The sequence below is a fragment of the Amphiura filiformis genome, chromosome 2 (genome assembly GCF_039555335.1).
Source record: "Amphiura filiformis chromosome 2, Afil_fr2py, whole genome shotgun sequence".
Taxonomy (NCBI): Eukaryota; Metazoa; Echinodermata; class Ophiuroidea; order Amphilepidida; family Amphiuridae; genus Amphiura; species Amphiura filiformis.
Window position 1 is genome coordinate 34513513 of NC_092629.1, and position 17024 is coordinate 34530536.

Here is a 17024-nt window from a genome sequence, read left to right on the forward strand (position 1 = left end):
AAATTTTGTTTATTATTTAAAATGAAAAAAAAAAATGTATTTGTTAGGCCCTTAAATTTTCTTTGTTTGTAGCTTAAGATATTTTAATATGTTTCTGGTTGTGTAAAGCGCCTAGAGGCATTTGCATTAGGCGCTATATTAAATCTGTCTTTATTATTATTATTATTTTCTGGAATAGCCCATTGGACAAAAATATTCTTCTGATTTAATTTGGTTCACACCTTTATAAGGTGCAAACCTTTCAATTAATGTACATGTTTGTACAACCAAATTCATATGATATCAGCATATTATACATGTATTACTAAAGTGTGATTACATCACTGACACAGCCTATAATTTAACCTATATCAAATATTAAAATTTAGTTACAACAAATAGCTTAACATAAAGCTTATATCAGTTAATTGACACATTACCTGATGATTAGTAATTTAATTGACATTAATTTACTGTCAAAATCATGTATGATTTACAAAAGATATAAACTAAAGCATTCAAATGTGTCATATTAGGTACATAGTGTATAAAGACTGCACCAATACAAATCATTTCATACAAATTTTCCTACCTGCATTGTCATATGAAATCAAGCATTCAATGCTTTATAATTCCAGCATGTTCCAGATTAATTAGTAAACATCTTGAAATGTCCTACATGTAAATCCATACATTTTCGACCACAAATAACTTGAATATTCTGCACAAATATATTCCAACTGCACAGCTAGCTGCTCCATTTTGAATTCATTCAGTGACCTTTGACCATATACCCACCCACGCATTCTTAAGATGCTTAATGCTATTTTCAAGGTCAAATTAAAAGCGGATAACCACCGGGTAACTCCTGCAAAGAATCTAACTTTCTGGGAACCTTCTGGGTAACTCATTTGAAATATTTGAGTTTTTGGGAGACTTCAAGTTCCGGATGTCCTACCCGAAAACCTTTGGATAACTTAATTAGGTATCCGCAAGGTATCCGCTAGCGGGCACTTTCGGATAACTCTGGAAAAGGAACCCGAAAGGTTTCTGATGACCACCGAATGGTCATCGGGTGGTCACCGGGAAACTTTTCTTTTGCTATGGAAGGCACCAATAGCTTCAAATCCCGCTAACGTCATGATTGAGAAGTAGACATTTCCCGATGTGTCATAGTCTTTCAACTTGTAGCAACATTCCTGTGAGTGTCCTTGTTGATTTCTAAACATGTACTTGATCTGTTAGTTTCTGGTCCAAGGCATCTTTTGAAAAGACTTGGTCGTATAATGATTAATAAGGCACCCACAGCTTCAAGTCCCGCTAACGTCATGAATGAGAAGTAGAAATTTCCCGATATGTCATACAGCCATCCTGAAAATGAAATGTGTGAGAGAGATAGTAAGTACCTGCTGTTTAATCCATGAGGAAAATCATCATGGACGTCCATGGTAAAGTAGGACTGACTTGTAACAGTACATAGACTGATGGGCAACTCAACTCATACTGACCTAGTATGAAGCTATATATCTCCTAGTTTGCAACAGGGTCCAATGTATACCTTGGTAACGTTTGTGACATGCCAAAATAATGTAAATGGCCTTGCTGCAAAAGATCCCAGAGGTAAGTTGGTCTGTCAGCCACAAAATACCATTGGTCCCCTTTTCAGTCGACATATGCTCTCTTGTGGGTTGTGGCTGACCAAGTTATAATTAAAGACAGAGATAAAAACAATTTATCGCGTCTGATGTCACTGTCAATTACGATCCTTGATTGGTTTACACAGGTTAATCAGCGCGTAAAAGGAAGACCGATCTATCTGGTGCTGATCGGAGAAAAGGAATAGCAGCAAATGGCGAAAAAGTTCGTACTTTTACAAGGCAAAAAGCCGCTTTTCTAGGCATTGTGGACATGGTGCCTTCACCAAAGAAAGTTTCCTACTATAAAGACCTAACTTTTGAGATGGTTTGCATGTCGAAAGGTGCAAAATTAACAATAAGGCGCCCGGTTATAAATCCGCGTTCAGCAAGTCATCAAACTGTGCTCGAGTTTGATTGACAGGTGACGTCAGACGCGATAAATTGTCTTTATATTTGTCTTTCATTATAGATCTGGGATTGCTCTTCATTGAACATACGTTAACGAAGGGTATTCGCCGATCTCACGGTCATCTCAAAACGAGATTCTACCCGCAAAGTGCGTGCTGCGTCTGCGTACGACTGTCAAACGCGTGTTTTATTTGCCGCGCAAGTTTTGCAAAATCCTTCTGGCGAGTAGCAAGAAAGCGCGAGAAACAAATATTGCTTGTGTGAATCGGTCAAAATTAACACTAACATGTGGATAGTTACTTACCAGTTAATGGCCCTCCAGCGAGCATGCCAACACTTCTGAACAAATATTGCATTCCCATAGATCCAGCAAATCGTGATTCGTCATTTCGCAATATCTCCTTCAACAAGATTACATATATCGGACTCGTTGATCCAAGAAAAAATCCAGACATGAAAGATATCAGAGAAAGTAACCAATAAGCATCAACGAAGGGGTAGCAAAACATCATTACAGCGCCACCCACGAGGAATATAAAGAATGTCATATGTCCTGAGATGAACCCTTTGTCGATGAAAGGCCCAGCTGCTAGTCGACCAAGCAGGGCGCCCCCGCCGCCAAGCGCTGATAGAAACGAAGCTACCTGCGCAGTGTACCCGATGGAAATTGTATAGGAAACTAGAAAGAGAACCCAGCCACAAAGCACTAGTTCATGTATCATCATTGCAGTTAAGTATGCAAATAAAATACGGTGGTTGTATAATACTGAAAATCCAAGATTTTTTGTAAAGTATTTTATCAAACCTAAAACATTATCCACCCAATTTCTTTGGCTTGGTGACCCACTCGTATCATGTTCTTTTTGTTTATCCTGTTTTGCTGATATATGACTTCTTTCGTGTTGTATCATCAGAGCTCCTCCGACGCAAATATTGAAGTTCATGGATGCGTATATAAGCATGGCACCCCTCCATCCGTAGGTATTGATAAGGACTTCGATTATAGGAGCCAATACGGTCATACCAACAGCCCCTCCTGTGAAAGCTATACCGTTTGCCATTGCGAATTTCTTCTCAAAGAAGTCCTTCGTAGCAACAATCTTTGCTACAAGTGGAAGACCAGAGCCAAGACCTAAAACAAGTAAAAAAAGGGGAAAATTTTGGTACTTTTAATTAAATCGCTCTCTAATTTTCAATGTTACAGATTTTTGTCTCTAAATTACTGCTCGTTAGGCTCTTTGAGTCCGGGGGGGGGGGGCGGCATATCATCAATTTTTGGTGGGTATTCTCCACCAGGATTTGGAGATGGTGTATCTTTGGGAGCTGACGGCATACCGGTAAAAGGAGTCTCTTGGAGCTGGGAATGGCGCGATCATGGTCTATGTTGGCTTTATAATTTGTTCTTGTGCAAAGATTGGTGAATAAAATGTTTAAATGCATGTTTTTGTACTTTGTTCTCAAAATCACCAAAAATGACAAAATGCAATTAGCGTTGCACTAACAGGCTAGGATGACCACATGGCCGCGTTAATTAAAGTATCTAAGTATTAAATGACTTTATTGACTTACTTAAGAGGGCCATAGAACAGCCAAGATGTACAAATGATTGTGAGAGGCTTGCTCCGATTAAACCGATTGACATTATTACTCCTCCACTCACTGTCAACCCACGGTATGTAAAATGGTGAGTTAGTGCTGCCCAAACGGGACCTGTACATGAGAAAAATGCATGATGGTATAATGTCATAGGATTTATGATTATGCCGCAAACTTGTAAAAGTTCACACAATTTGCACATTGCACCCCTTTGGTTTGATTAATAAGCTATACTTGCCCCTCTTAAGTCACTTTAATACACCAACTACAATAAGGGGTTGCGCAATAATTATGAGTCGTACCCCGGGGGTAAAATTTCCAAACGGCGTGTCAGAAAATGCTTGCCCCCTCTTGGCCTGCCAAAAATCGGTTGTCCCCCGCTCCTGATGTGTCGTTGTTCTGGTTCGTTAGGGGTCACCGGCTTAAATTTGAGTATCCTATTCTGATGAATTCTTGACGATGGCTATTTAATACTAGGTGTAATCTCTGGTAATTGACCAATATGTGACCAGCTCCAACAAAACCCGGAACAAGTCGCCAGGCATGTTTTTGAGTTATAAGCCTTTAAAGATGACATTCTGATAAAAAAATATCAAATTTTGGAATTCTTAATTTCAGGGTATTTGACCTTGGGACTTTCAAAGAGGTTTATTTAATCAATAATTGACAGTTGAACTATGATAATCTCTATTCAATCCTGTGTAAAGCAGGAAACTAATTAGCACATTACTCAGACTAGCAATTTTGCAAAAATATCAAGGTATCATTTACAAAATTATCCATATCTTGAAAAGTATTGATGATATGTATAGAATTTTGGTATCATTTTGAAGTTTATTGTCCCGTGCTTACATTTTTATTCAAATCATGAAATGTCAAAAATGTGACCTGTTCCTGGTTTTGTGGGAACGGGTCACATATTGGTCATCTCCCATTATATTGTGAGGAGCATGGGATTAGATGTTGATTTATTTTTGGTATGATGATGACAGACTAGACTTATTCAGCATACCTAACAGCGAACTTAGTCCAAGACCAATACTGCAGCTCAGACCAACAGCAAATGCACTCATCTGCAACTGCTCAATCAATTCAGGAATAAAAACACCGAAGACTTTAACAATACCGAGTTCAAAAAATTCCACCAGGGTGACAGCAAACAGGATGACCCAGCTGTATCCGGAGTCAAGGTGCTGGTTTGGTCTTTTAATCAAAGACATGTTACGTATTAATTACCTGTAAAAAGAGAAATTAAACGAAAAGGGAAAATTAACATTTAACATTTTTTCAAAATGTACCAAAACGTACTATACATATTGCTGTGCAAAAGAGCAGGAATTGGCCAATGGTGTAGGTGGGAATTTTGCCGAGGGGCAAGCCTGTATGGGGTGGGGGCCCAAACCCACCAAACAAAAAGGGGGGTAGGTGCTGGTTGTGTGACGCACCCGTCCCCACTTCCCTATAATCGACAAAAAAGTGCACTTTCAGAGTAAAAATATCAAAGAAGTAAAAGGAAAATTGACAAAGGGAACACTTTTCATGCTAATAGCCCACATTTTTAGATGGATGTAGTCCACTTTTTTGTAGGGAAAAGCCGGGTCCACATTTACAAATTTCTCACACCTCCCTCGCAAAAGAGAATCTTGTTTACGGGCCTCTTTGTCTAGATTTTAACTCCGGGGTGAATGAATCAGACAATCGTGGAAAAGGAGGGTCGAAATTGCCAATTTGAATGTTCTATTTATATTGAAACAAAACATAGTAAGGTTTAATATTAATTTTTAACACAAGCTAGCAATGCAGTGATCCAAGATTTGGTCAATTGAATTATCCAACCAAACTTTCCCTATAATACTTGTTACTAAAAAATTTGCACTTTTGTTACTAATTTAATCAAACTGAATTTCGGTCTTAAAGTGATTCTCATAATTTAATTTTAATGCGCGTGAAGTGGCAAGGCGTGCGAAAATGCAACATCTGGATTTACTGCTAGCCAGAGCTTTAGTAGAGGACCTGTCATGACCATACGAGTATTTTGATATATTACTTGATATAATTGGAGCACTCTGAAAATATGACCCCCATGTGACCTTGATTGACCCCTCCCCGGAATGTCCGGAAGTTTCAGGAGGTGAGCCCAAGCTAAATTTATTCAGAATCAATCAAAGATCCCAAAATGACTCTCAAACTTTTGTTCTATGATTTAGTTACAGAGTCTACAGGCTGGTCCTCTACTAAAGCTCTGGCTAGCAGTAAATCCAGATGTGGAAATGATCACTCCAAGTAATCACTATATGGTACAGTTTTAATACTCGTACCGTTCCACAACATTGCCAGGTGCCACTGACTGAGCATGGAAACATATTCATTTTTATTACACAATAAGAGAAAATAATGAAAACCTACATCACACATTCACCAGCTATCACCATTGATGTTCCACTGTGGCACTCCATAATCAAGTTATAATAATCACTTATTATTATAAAGGCCTAAACACACACGTTTGTAGGAATACACGAGCTTGCATTCACAACCGACCTGAACCGACTGAGTAAATAGCATCGTACCCTTGTACTTTTACTAGCATTGACATTGTGCATGTTTATCAGATTGTGCATGTGCATCAAAGGACTTTTGAACTTTATAACCAATCAATGACATGACATTTGAATGACGTGCTCAGTACAAACAAGAACTGTCTTTAAAAGGACGGAGCAACCGATGAAGTAATAATGGCATTGATATTCCTGCCAGGAATGCTGTTAATTTATTTTATGAGTGAAAAAAGATAAGTCAGCAATCAAATTGCTAAACTCATCCGAAAATAATAATTTCTATGTATAAATTATGGCACGAAAGCAGTAGTATAATTATTCAAAACCACAATAGCTGTAATGCCATTGTGCTCAACGATCACATTAATTTGGTATGCACGGTATTCATCATTTGTCCTTCCATGTTAATCTAGACTTCGAAACTAATGTAAAGTCTTATTGCAAATGAATTTTTATTTTTACATTTCGGATTTGGCTTTGAACAATAGTGATACATACCATGTTTACAGAACAAATTCGCCAGACACCGTAAGAATGTCAAACTTTGTATTTTGTTTATTGTATTTTAGTAATTCACTGCAGTTTCTTTATTCAGCATCATAACATGTTCATAGTTCACTAGTTTACGATATTTTTCAAGCAACTGTCCAAATGAGCCTCTAAAAGTTTATTCTACAAATCGTATACTCTGCAAACTTGCTTAATTTATTGTTGTTAATTAGTTATGTACGTTTTATAAAAGTGTTGTTGTTTCAGCCCTCTTCACAACGTAACTCAAGAACCGCAGCACCTATAAAAGTATATCTGTGATATTTTAATTCTTCTACACGCTCGCTATGAATTGAGCAATGCAATTGTTGCCAAAGCTCACTACCAGGCATTCGTAAGATGCTGTTAACTACCAAATCACAACAGTTTAAAATAATTAATAACCTTAACCAGAGAAGAAATTATTTAATCAGTTGAGCTGTTTTCAATGAGTGTTATCTTGGTGGGTTTAAGTCCTGCAAAGGTCGAATTGAATTCTACTGTAGACATGACTGCATCATGTGCCGAGCTGAAACCTTCCGAATTTATTCCGATTTCATTCTATGGCTACCCAAAATCCCCGTGTCGTGTAACAAGGTGGTTTTTCCAGATTTCTTCGAAAATACAGCATCGATTTGAAGCGTCAAATTGCAGGATGGTAATGACAAAAATACGATTCATTTTATGATATCAAAAACTCATCAACAATGAGAAAAATCGGAGGGGGGGGGTGATGCTGTTGATCAAGTTACGGACCTTTAAGCTTTATTTTTTATACATGGTCACTATACGAATGTTCTGCTTTGTAGGATTATACCTGTCTATGTATAAGGTCTGTCAAACATTACTTTTTTTGAAATCTTTATATTCTTTTAAAATGTTTATGGCTTGATTCGCATATCGTACAACTTGCGATCGTGAGGCTCGCAGAGGTTGCCGAATTTGACGACATCAGGAGGTAAGGAAGAGGGGAGATCTGTAGCAGGTTGAAATCCGGTGCTGGCAAACGCCGCATCGAAGTAATGCATCATTTGATTTCCTTTAAGAAATCCTTTTCAGATGATCCAACTCCTTTTCACGATCCCATCACCAGCTTCCCACGTCAGCAGACTTTTACTGTAATGTATACCGGTTTTCTCACAGTATTGGCTGATAATCGATTCTGGATGATTCTGCAGATCATCAGCATCTATGATTATCGGTTCTCCTTTCATTTCACCGATCTTTTTGAGATGCTCTATCAACTCCACCATCTCAACAAAACCGTATCCAGGACACATGTTCAAAAGTGGGACTTCTGTAATATCAACCTGTTCAGTTGTCATACCAGGTTGCAGAAAGACTGCCACCACTCCTTTACGCAGGGACAATCCAACCCTGAGCGGATTACGAATGATAAAGGTGTGTAGATACCCTTTCGGCAAATAGTCGTGTTTCCCGTGAATGCCACTCATGAGATCTTTGCAAAATACCAGCTTCTTTCCAGGATAATCACTTTCAAGAGTCTTTTGAGCCCACTCGTACGTGCAATATTGATCATCCCAGCCGACATCACAGCTGTCATGTTGTTTCATCTGGTGTGTAGCATCAGCAAATGCTTTCGTTACTTCATCATCACCTCCACCTTGTTGACCTCCGGCTCCTCCTATAACTCCTTCAGGTCCTAGTGTGGCTGCACATTGGTATGGCTCATTGATGATTTGGACTCCGTCAACGAAACTCATACACTTTTCAAAAACAGTGGATAAAGATCTAGCCGGACCCCATGTCATAATACGAAGTGGCGGATTTGGTCCAGATGCTTTTTCAGCCATCTTAAGGGTTGGTAATAATCTGAAACGTACAATAATTTGAATATTATGCATTTTATACCAAGCAAATTGTTGTCATTTATAATATTGTTAGTTAAATTTGAAATCTTTTTAATTAAAATTTGATTTCAAACATGAACTTTTTTACTCACCTTCAACTACTAGTTTTTGTTAGGTTGATATAATATGAGTACGCTTACCATTTACAACTCCACAACAGTGCCCGGTGGCACTGAGCATCTGCTACATTTAAATTACACAATATACAGCAATGAGAGAAAATAACGAAAACTAAATCAGACATTCACCACATTGATCATGTCGATGTTCCACTGTGGCACTCCATAATCTAGTAGTAATAATCATTTATTATTATAAAAGTATAAAGGCCTATAATTAACACACACACCCCTATACGAATACATGCACAACCGACCTGAACCGACTGAGTAAATACCGGGAGAATATCATCGTACCTTGTACTTTTACTAGCATTGACATTGTGCATGTTTAGTTTGTTCCATCTTCGTGGATCAAAGGACTTTTGAACTTTATATAACGGAATTCAATGACATTTAAATGACGTGCTCAGTACAAACAAGAACTGTCTTTAAAAAATACAGAGCAACTGATGAAGATCATGTTTGATTTATTGCATTGATAACTGCCCGGAATGCTGGTAATTTGTTTTGTGAGAGAAAATAATAAGCGAAGCAAAAAATTGCTAAACTGATCTGAAAATAATTATTTCTGTGTAATTATGGAGGTCTAGTTTTCTGTTTAGGCCTATGTTAGTTCCTTGGCCAAGTTCATCTACACCATACATAAGTGGCTCCCGAGCCGGAGGGCCTGGGCGGCCCTAATAATTTTGGTGGTGGACAAGTACCCTAGGACCACCCCTCTCCCTCCCCCCAAAAAAAGAACAACAGCAAAAACATTAAGGTAAAATTCATATAAAATATAAGGTAAAATTCATAATTTTAGGGTAAAATTCATAATTTTAGGGTAAAATTCATAAATTTTAGGGTATAATTCATAATATAAGGTTCAATTCATGTAGAAATGTACGAATGTCAAAAGTTTCCCCTCCCGCACCAACCACGCCTTCATATGAAAAGATTTGGCTAAACGATTCTCTTATAAATGCATCTACGAAACGCAGTTTCCACCTCGATACACCTGAGTACACAGATATTTCCAAGCACAGCGAGTCTAGCCTCTACACAATCTGTGTTTATACTACACGGTTGAGTGCATAGCATCATAAGAGCTGTGTGAGATCTGGTGGAAAATAGGCATATGTGATTGGTTTTTGTCAAAACCTCAAGTGTTCATTTCATCCAATCAGAAATATTTTTTTATATCGAACAAAAGATAACACCCCCTAAAAACACTTTTTTCATTATGTCAACAGATAACGCAATGTTTATGCCAACTGGATAGAAGGGATGGCTGAGATGACAAAAGTAAAGTAAGATGAGGCCCGTGAGGATCATTCCATATTTCGGGGACAATCATTTGGCAAAGTTAGGAATAGCAGGGAGCAGCCAATTAGTCAGAAGGATCGTTACTCCGAAAACGGTCGACGTTTGGATTTAAGGAATTTTAGGTTTGGAGTTGGGTTATGGATAAGAGCTAGCACATTGTTAGGGGTATGGTTAAGATTATGATTAGGGCTTAGTCTATAGGTTAGGGTTAAGGTAAAGTTTATGGTTACGGTAAGGATTGGGATGTATAACTAAGTTATTTGAGTTTTTCGGACTTATGACTCTTCAAACCGAAATGTTATAGGAAATGTGTTTAAATGTATAATGGGCGCCATTCATTGGGATGTCCCAAACACTAGGATCCACAACATACTCATCTATCAGGGGCACAGTTCTTCAACTCCATTACATTTGTACATTCATTGAATGACTTTTGAAACTTTGGGTACAAAAACTCTGCAACTTGAGGTCAAATTTTGCACTATGATTATGTAATCGAGGTTAATGGACTTTGCCATTGGGATGAGGCTATTGTGGTCCATAGTGAAACGTTATCAGGATACATGTAACATTTAACCTTCTGTTGACATAATCATATGAAGTCACAGCATTAGGTTTTTAAAGATCCCTTCTCTAAGTTTCATAAATTGGGCCAAATTGTGTCTTAAAATAATTATGTAAAACCGGGCCAAAGGAAGTTGCACTGTTTACGTTGTTGGATATGAAAAACCTGCACTTTGAACATGTTAAAAACAAAACTGCCAAGAGATTATACAGGAGATTTTGCTTTAGACATGCATTCACGGCCATTGTTATCGAAAGCTTTGGTTCACAAAATTCAGGAGTCACTTCCGTGTTCCAGAAATGTTCGATGAGAGATCGGTTTGCATCAGATGGCCTAATTCAGTACATCTTTCCATAATTCGTTTTCAAATGTTGACAGTTGGTAACAGGTGTCATGCTGGAAGCATTTTGGGCCATTGTATGATTGAATCACAGTGGAGCAATGAGTGGAGCACGGTGGCCTAGCGGAACGGGCACTGACTCATAATCGGAAGGTTGCGGGTTCGAGCCCCGGCGACGCCATCGTGTTGTGCCCTTGAGTAAGGCACTTTATCTCGATTACTCCTCTCCACCCAGGTGTTTAAATGGTTATCGGCTTTCTTAAATGCTGGGAAGGTAGAGGAGGTGTAGCGATCCCCCTATAGCAACATTACATGAAGGAGTCTGGCCCAATCACCAATGAAAGAGAGATGGGCACTCCGATCACTGTTTATACAGGATCGTCTCCTTTACCCTTTACCTTTACCTTATGATTGAATAAGTAATTATTAACGCTAAAATTTAACCACCAGGGATAATGTTAAACCACTAATATTAAAACAATTTATGCTGTAAAATGGAATATCGCTGGAGGTATTCGTTTGTGGACTATAATAATCAGTGGACATGGGGAACATTGTACTGTTTGTACATACATAAAAACGGTGGATGGAATTTATTCGAATCAAGATGCATTGTTACAGGCGGGAAATCCACATTTACAATTAAGGTTTCCCCATAATGCTCGTAAGTAACGTTCTGTTTTCGTGATCTCTTTTCCCGTATTCCCTTATTTACTAATGTCACGGTACCGCTCATTATTAAATACAGTAACAAAAAAAAATAATTCAAATTAATCTATAGTCGCAATCTAAATTCGATATTGCAATTGAAGTCGACTGTGTAAACGGGGTCTATGATGAGAGCAGTTTGTTTATTCTTGTCATACTTTTTCAACCTGTGTATCCAAAGTTGCAACATTAATGTCCTTCATATCTAAATATGTTGATGTGTTGGTTTCTGGTCGACTGAGACATTTTTTGAAAAGACTTGGTCGTATAATGATTAATAAGGCACCAATAGCTTCGAGTCCCGCTAACGTCATGAATGAGAAGTAGAAATTCCCCGAAATGTCATAAAGCCATCCTGAAAAAGAAAAGTGTGTTAGAGAGTAAGTTACCGCTGTGTTGTACACGTGGAAATGTGTAATATTATTAAATAGAATTATGATAACATTGAGGGCGTTATTTAATATAAGATATGTTTGCATTTTATAACAAGGGAAGAAACATACAGGGAAGAAACATACATATAAAATACATATATAAACGGCTCATTTACATTTATAAAAGTCCGGTGCTTTACCAACTGAGCTAATGGGGTTGAGACACAAATGTGCAGTTTTACTTGTTTTACTATGTGTATCGATGATTTGCTCTAAACCCTTTACATTTTTGTGGATGAGGCATTTCATGTTTGCATGTTTAAAAATAAGCACACATGCTATTAAACTATCGATTTTGTACTCGGTATGATAACTATAAGAAAACTTTTTAATAGTAACTATAATAAAAGCCACTCTTAGGAAAAGAGCGGAATTTCACATATATTCTTTTTCGTTCACGGAGTGAACTATAATGAGCGCCTCTAGAGAATAAACGCTTCTGGAGAATAGGCACTTTGGAGTATGAACACATCTGGTGAATAAGCACCTCTAGAGAATGAACGCCTCTTGATTATAAGCACCCATAGAGAAAGAACACATCTAGAGAATGAGCACCTCTAGAGAATGAACACCTCTAGAGAATGAGCACCTCTACAGAATGAACCCTCTGGATTATAAGCACCCATAGAGAAAGAACACATCTAGAGAATGAGCACCTCTAGAGAATGAACACCTCTGGAGAATATTACCTTGGTAATGCTTTTGACATGCCTAAAGAATGAACTTGAAATTGCTGTAAAAGTTCACAGATCTAACATGGTCAGCCAAAACAGATCATTTATCTTTTTTTCGATTATGGAATGTCCTTCCTGAACATAATTAGAGTGTCTAACCAGGATAAGGAGAGCTTCAAGCGGGAGGTAAATCGCAATCTGTGCGCCACCCCGTCAGCGCTACCTGGATAGATAACTGCTATGTTAGCCTTAACAGAAAAATATATTTGTAGTATACTTTAAAACAAGCAAACGCCAAACAAACAAGTGAATGGTTACATACCAGTTAACGGTCCTCCTGCGAGCATGCCAACACTTCTGAACATGTATTGCAATCCCATAGATCCAGAAAAACCTGATTCGTCATTTCGCAGTATCTCCTTCAACAACACAACATATATCGGGCTCGTTGATCCAAGAAAAAATCCAGACATTAACGATACCAGTGAAAGTAACCAATAAGCATCAACGAACGGGTAGCAAAACATCATTACAGCGCCACCCACGAGGAATATAATGAATGCCATATGTCCCGAGATGAACCCTTTGTCTATGAAAGGCCCAGCGACTAGTCGACCAAGAAGGGCGCCCCCGCCGCCTAGTGCTGATAGAAACGAAGCTACCTGCGCAGTGTACCCGACAGTAATGGTGTAAGAAACTAGAAAGAGAACCCAGCCACAGAGCACTAGTTCATGTATCATCATTGCAGTTAAGTATGTAAATAAAATACGATGGTTGTACAGTACTGAAAAGCCAAGATTGTTGGTAAAGTCTTTTAATAAACCTAAAATTTTATCAATTCTTTGGCTCGGTGACCCACTCGTATTATGTTCTTTTTGTTTATCTTGTTTTGCTGATATATGACTTCTTTCGTGTTGTATCATCAGAGCTCCTCCGATGCACATATTGAAGTTCATGGAAGCGAATATAAGCATGGCACCTCTCCATCCGTAGGTATTGATAAGGACTTCGATAATGGGAGCCAATACGGTCATACCAATAGCCCCTCCGGTGAAAGCTATACCGTTTGCCATTGCGAATTTCTTCTCAAAGAAGTCCTTTACAGCAACGATCTTTGCCACAAGTGGTAGACCAGAACCAAGACCTAAAAGAGGTAGAGAAGGAAAAAACCGTGGTACTTTTAAATAAATAATTATTCTGCAGGCGCTACAAGCGCATCAAATCTTTCGCACGTGCACCAAGTAAAAGAGAATTGGCGTAATCCAGACGAGTGAGCACCAACTCTCTGGCAGCATTTGACAAGCCTCATGTGATATGAAACGGCAGATACGTCATAGATTGCTCATGTGAAAATTAACGGAACTACATATTGACTTTATGTGAGCAGACATGTTTAGAGAAGAATCAAGCATAACGCCAAGATTTTTAAAAGATGATTTTGGATGAACACACAGAGACCTTACACTTGCTAGTGCATATCTGGCACACGTATTCATATTCATATTATACTGTTGCCGCACTACCTCTGTTCGTGATTAATGAGAGGTTATAGTAATGTTATTCTGATAAAGGAAACATGGATGCTGGATTTAGACTCTCATTCCAAAAAGGTTGGCGATGTGGAAGCACTGCTTTCTACTGTATTAGTAAATGTCGGTAGCAGGTCGTATGGCTTGGATATGCAAAAGCACTGATCTCCCGATCATTCCATCCTCATCATGCGATGTTATTAGCATGATTAGTATTCAAGGCTCCTCGCTAGACCCCCAATCCAACTTAAGGAGGTATCCACGATCGTATTAAATACTGGAGGAAAGGTTTGAGGTTGACGAGGCGGAAGTAGTGCTTTCTAAAGCCGGCAGCAGGTCACATGGCCTGGACATGTGACCGCGATGATCCTCGCTCTCTTGATCATTGTATCCTCCTCTAGCGATGCTATTAGCATTATTAGTAGTTTGCGCTCCTCGCTAGAACCCCACTCCAAACTTAAGGAGGTATCCACGATCGTATAATACTGGAGGAAAGGTTTGAGGGTTGACGATGTGAAAGTAGTACTTTCTACTATTAGAACAAATCGGCATCATGTCACATGGCTCTGACATGTAAATGCCATATCAAGGGACGATCATCACTGTACCGATCACAGCATCGCCTGGGACATGTGGGAGAGCAATGCTATTAGTATTTAGCCCACCTCGCGAAAAGGTTTGAGGGTTGAAGATGTGGAAGCAGTGCCGGGAGCAGAGCTTTCCATTGTATTCAGTAATAGAGTCAAATTATAAAATATCCTTATTTACTTACTTAAGATGGCCATACAACAGCCAAGATGTACAGATGTTTGGGAGAGGCTTGCTCCGATTAAGCCGATGGAAGTTATCGCTCCGCCACTCACAACCAATCCACGGTATGACACATGGTGCGTTAATGCTGCCCAAACGGGACCTGCATGTGAGTAAATGCATAATGGTATATTAAATGTCATAGAATTATGTAAAACTTTTCTGTACATTACACTCAATTACAACAACTACAATAATGAGCTGGAGTGAAATACTAGCATTAATTTAAATACTTCTGCTGAATGTTCGGGGTTCATATAGAACATTGTAATGACGAAAGACTGCCGGTGACATAGGGGCTTCTTCTTGCCATCGATGTAGATATATTTTGTAGACCTTCAAATAAATGGACAATAAAGGGGCTATGAATTTATACCAGTCCATATGTGTGAAATATATTACAGAGATTGTGATTTCCAAACGTAGCATCGAAGTACGTGGAATCTAAAATCTCGTCACAGGAGAGTGATTTTCAATAGATTCCACGTAGGCCTACGTTCGATACGTACGTTTAGAAATATCTCTATTATAATTATGACGTACGTCAATTGCCACCAAACATTCTATATTTTATTTTACGTTTAATTAATCATGATAACAAAACAAGACAATCTCACAACTTGAAACAAGACAATCTAGCAACAGGTAGTTTTGGAACAACTGATTCAAGATATAGGCTAATAACTATAAATTGAAAACATGAATACAAAACCCACCCAAGTCAAATCCACAAGTTCCTCCAGACCAAACCCGGTCAAAACAAACTGATCCAGGCACTTTAATGGCCAACTATGATGTTTTGCAGATCACTACACCTCTCGCATGCTCAGTTTGGTTCTTGATCCAAGTCTAACATCGTTATAGCTCATCATCCTCATCATGGAGGTGGCTTGCAGCCAGTGCTGTGATTTTTGATATGTCTACATTTCATTATGTCTCGGACAGTCTGGCTTGCATTGAAGGGGGTAACTCCCGTCCAGGATCTTATGCTTGATTCCACGAGGTCCGTGTACGTAATCTGCCTAGGGTTCCTTGCGTTTTTCACATTTCCAGCATGACTGCTCCTTGCAACATGACCAAAGTACTGCAGCTTGAGCTTTCTCGCAGGTTGCCAACAGTTTTTGGTTCTTGGTTGCTTGACTCCAAAAAATGTACTAGAAGAATAATTGTCCATGGAGACCAATGTTCGCCGAGTGCCCAGTGGCCTGTGCCTTTGCTTTAATCTGAACCGACAGGTGGCATGACACGTACACGTATATGGTCGAATCCAACCAAAAGTGTCCACGGGCCAAAAATAAAAGTCCGAAATAAAAATGTCTCCACAATTTTTTCCTTTTGCCCATTGATTGATGACATATTGGCCTTATAGGAACCAAAAGTGCCATTACTAATCTTGAAAAATAAATCCAGGACGTGTGATAGTAAATGTGATATCAAAACCCAATGTTACCTACGAATACCATTAGGATGCTTTCACTATCGCAATACTAATCAACCTAAAACAAATGGAATATTCCCATTAACGCTTTTTTTTTTTTATTTAGACCACAGGGTGTCAGGAAAATGCTAGCTCAGCCAGAAAATATTTGTTTTTATTTTTATAATGCGATCAATATAATCTTAGTCAATTTATGCTAGTTTATTTTTGAAAATGAAGTTTAGGTCAGTTTCTGTATTTTATTTATCAAATGAGTATGAATCAATTTACACATTGTATAAGAACGAGTAGGATATATGTTTTCAAGAATATTAGGAATTATACGCATACACCTAACGCTTTATACAATGAAAAGGTGAGCGTTTGAGGGCAACTACAATTAGCTTTATACCAGGGTCCATCACTGTGTTGTCTAGATCATGAAACAATGAGAACAGTCGTTTTTTCCATGGTATTCGTAGGTAACCTTAGCGAAAACGTCAAAAGTTACCTTCGAATAAATCAATTTGGACACAAATTACT

General features: G+C 38.5%; 3 protein-coding genes across 9 annotated transcripts in view; all 3 read right to left on the minus strand.

Moving 5' to 3' along the window:
* Positions 1-6177, minus strand: LOC140146118 (monocarboxylate transporter 13-like). Of its 2 annotated transcripts, none has more exons than XM_072167869.1 (5): positions 6027-6177; positions 4747-4856; positions 3594-3734; positions 2329-3156; positions 1-1350 (listed from the first exon to the last, which is right to left on the minus strand). In XM_072167869.1, the coding sequence occupies exons 2-5, from the start codon at positions 4838-4840 to the stop codon at positions 1160-1162; spliced, it is 1254 nt and encodes a 417-aa protein (XP_072023970.1). In that variant the 5' UTR covers positions 4841-4856; positions 6027-6177; the 3' UTR covers positions 1-1159. The 2 variants fall into 2 exon arrangements, with proteins under 2 accessions (XP_072023970.1, XP_072023969.1); XM_072167868.1 differs by having other exon boundaries at positions 4633-4856.
* A 461-nt stretch (positions 6178-6638) lies between these two features.
* On the minus strand, positions 6639-11405 carry LOC140146121 (uncharacterized). Of its 3 annotated transcripts, none has more exons than XM_072167876.1 (2): positions 8994-11405; positions 6639-8539 (listed from the first exon to the last, which is right to left on the minus strand). In XM_072167876.1, the coding sequence occupies exons 1-2, from the start codon at positions 9023-9025 to the stop codon at positions 7762-7764; spliced, it is 810 nt and encodes a 269-aa protein (XP_072023977.1). In that variant the 5' UTR covers positions 9026-11405; the 3' UTR covers positions 6639-7761. The 3 variants fall into 3 exon arrangements, with proteins under 3 accessions (XP_072023977.1, XP_072023976.1, XP_072023978.1); XM_072167875.1 differs by having other exon boundaries at positions 8954-11405; XM_072167877.1 differs by having other exon boundaries at positions 8718-11405.
* An 82-nt stretch (positions 11406-11487) lies between these two features.
* LOC140146120 (monocarboxylate transporter 13-like) overlaps positions 11488-17024 on the minus strand; it is a 21981-nt gene continuing 16444 nt past the window's right edge. For all 4 annotated transcript variants that reach the window (XM_072167872.1, XM_072167874.1, XM_072167871.1 and 1 more), the window contains 3 exons: positions 15027-15167; positions 13048-13869; positions 11488-11972 (listed from right to left, as the gene is read on the minus strand). In XM_072167872.1, the coding sequence (XP_072023973.1) occupies positions 11770-11972; positions 13048-13869; positions 15027-15167 (1166 nt within the window). In that variant the 3' untranslated portion in view covers positions 11488-11769. The remainder of the gene's footprint in view (positions 11973-13047; positions 13870-15026; positions 15168-17024) is intronic.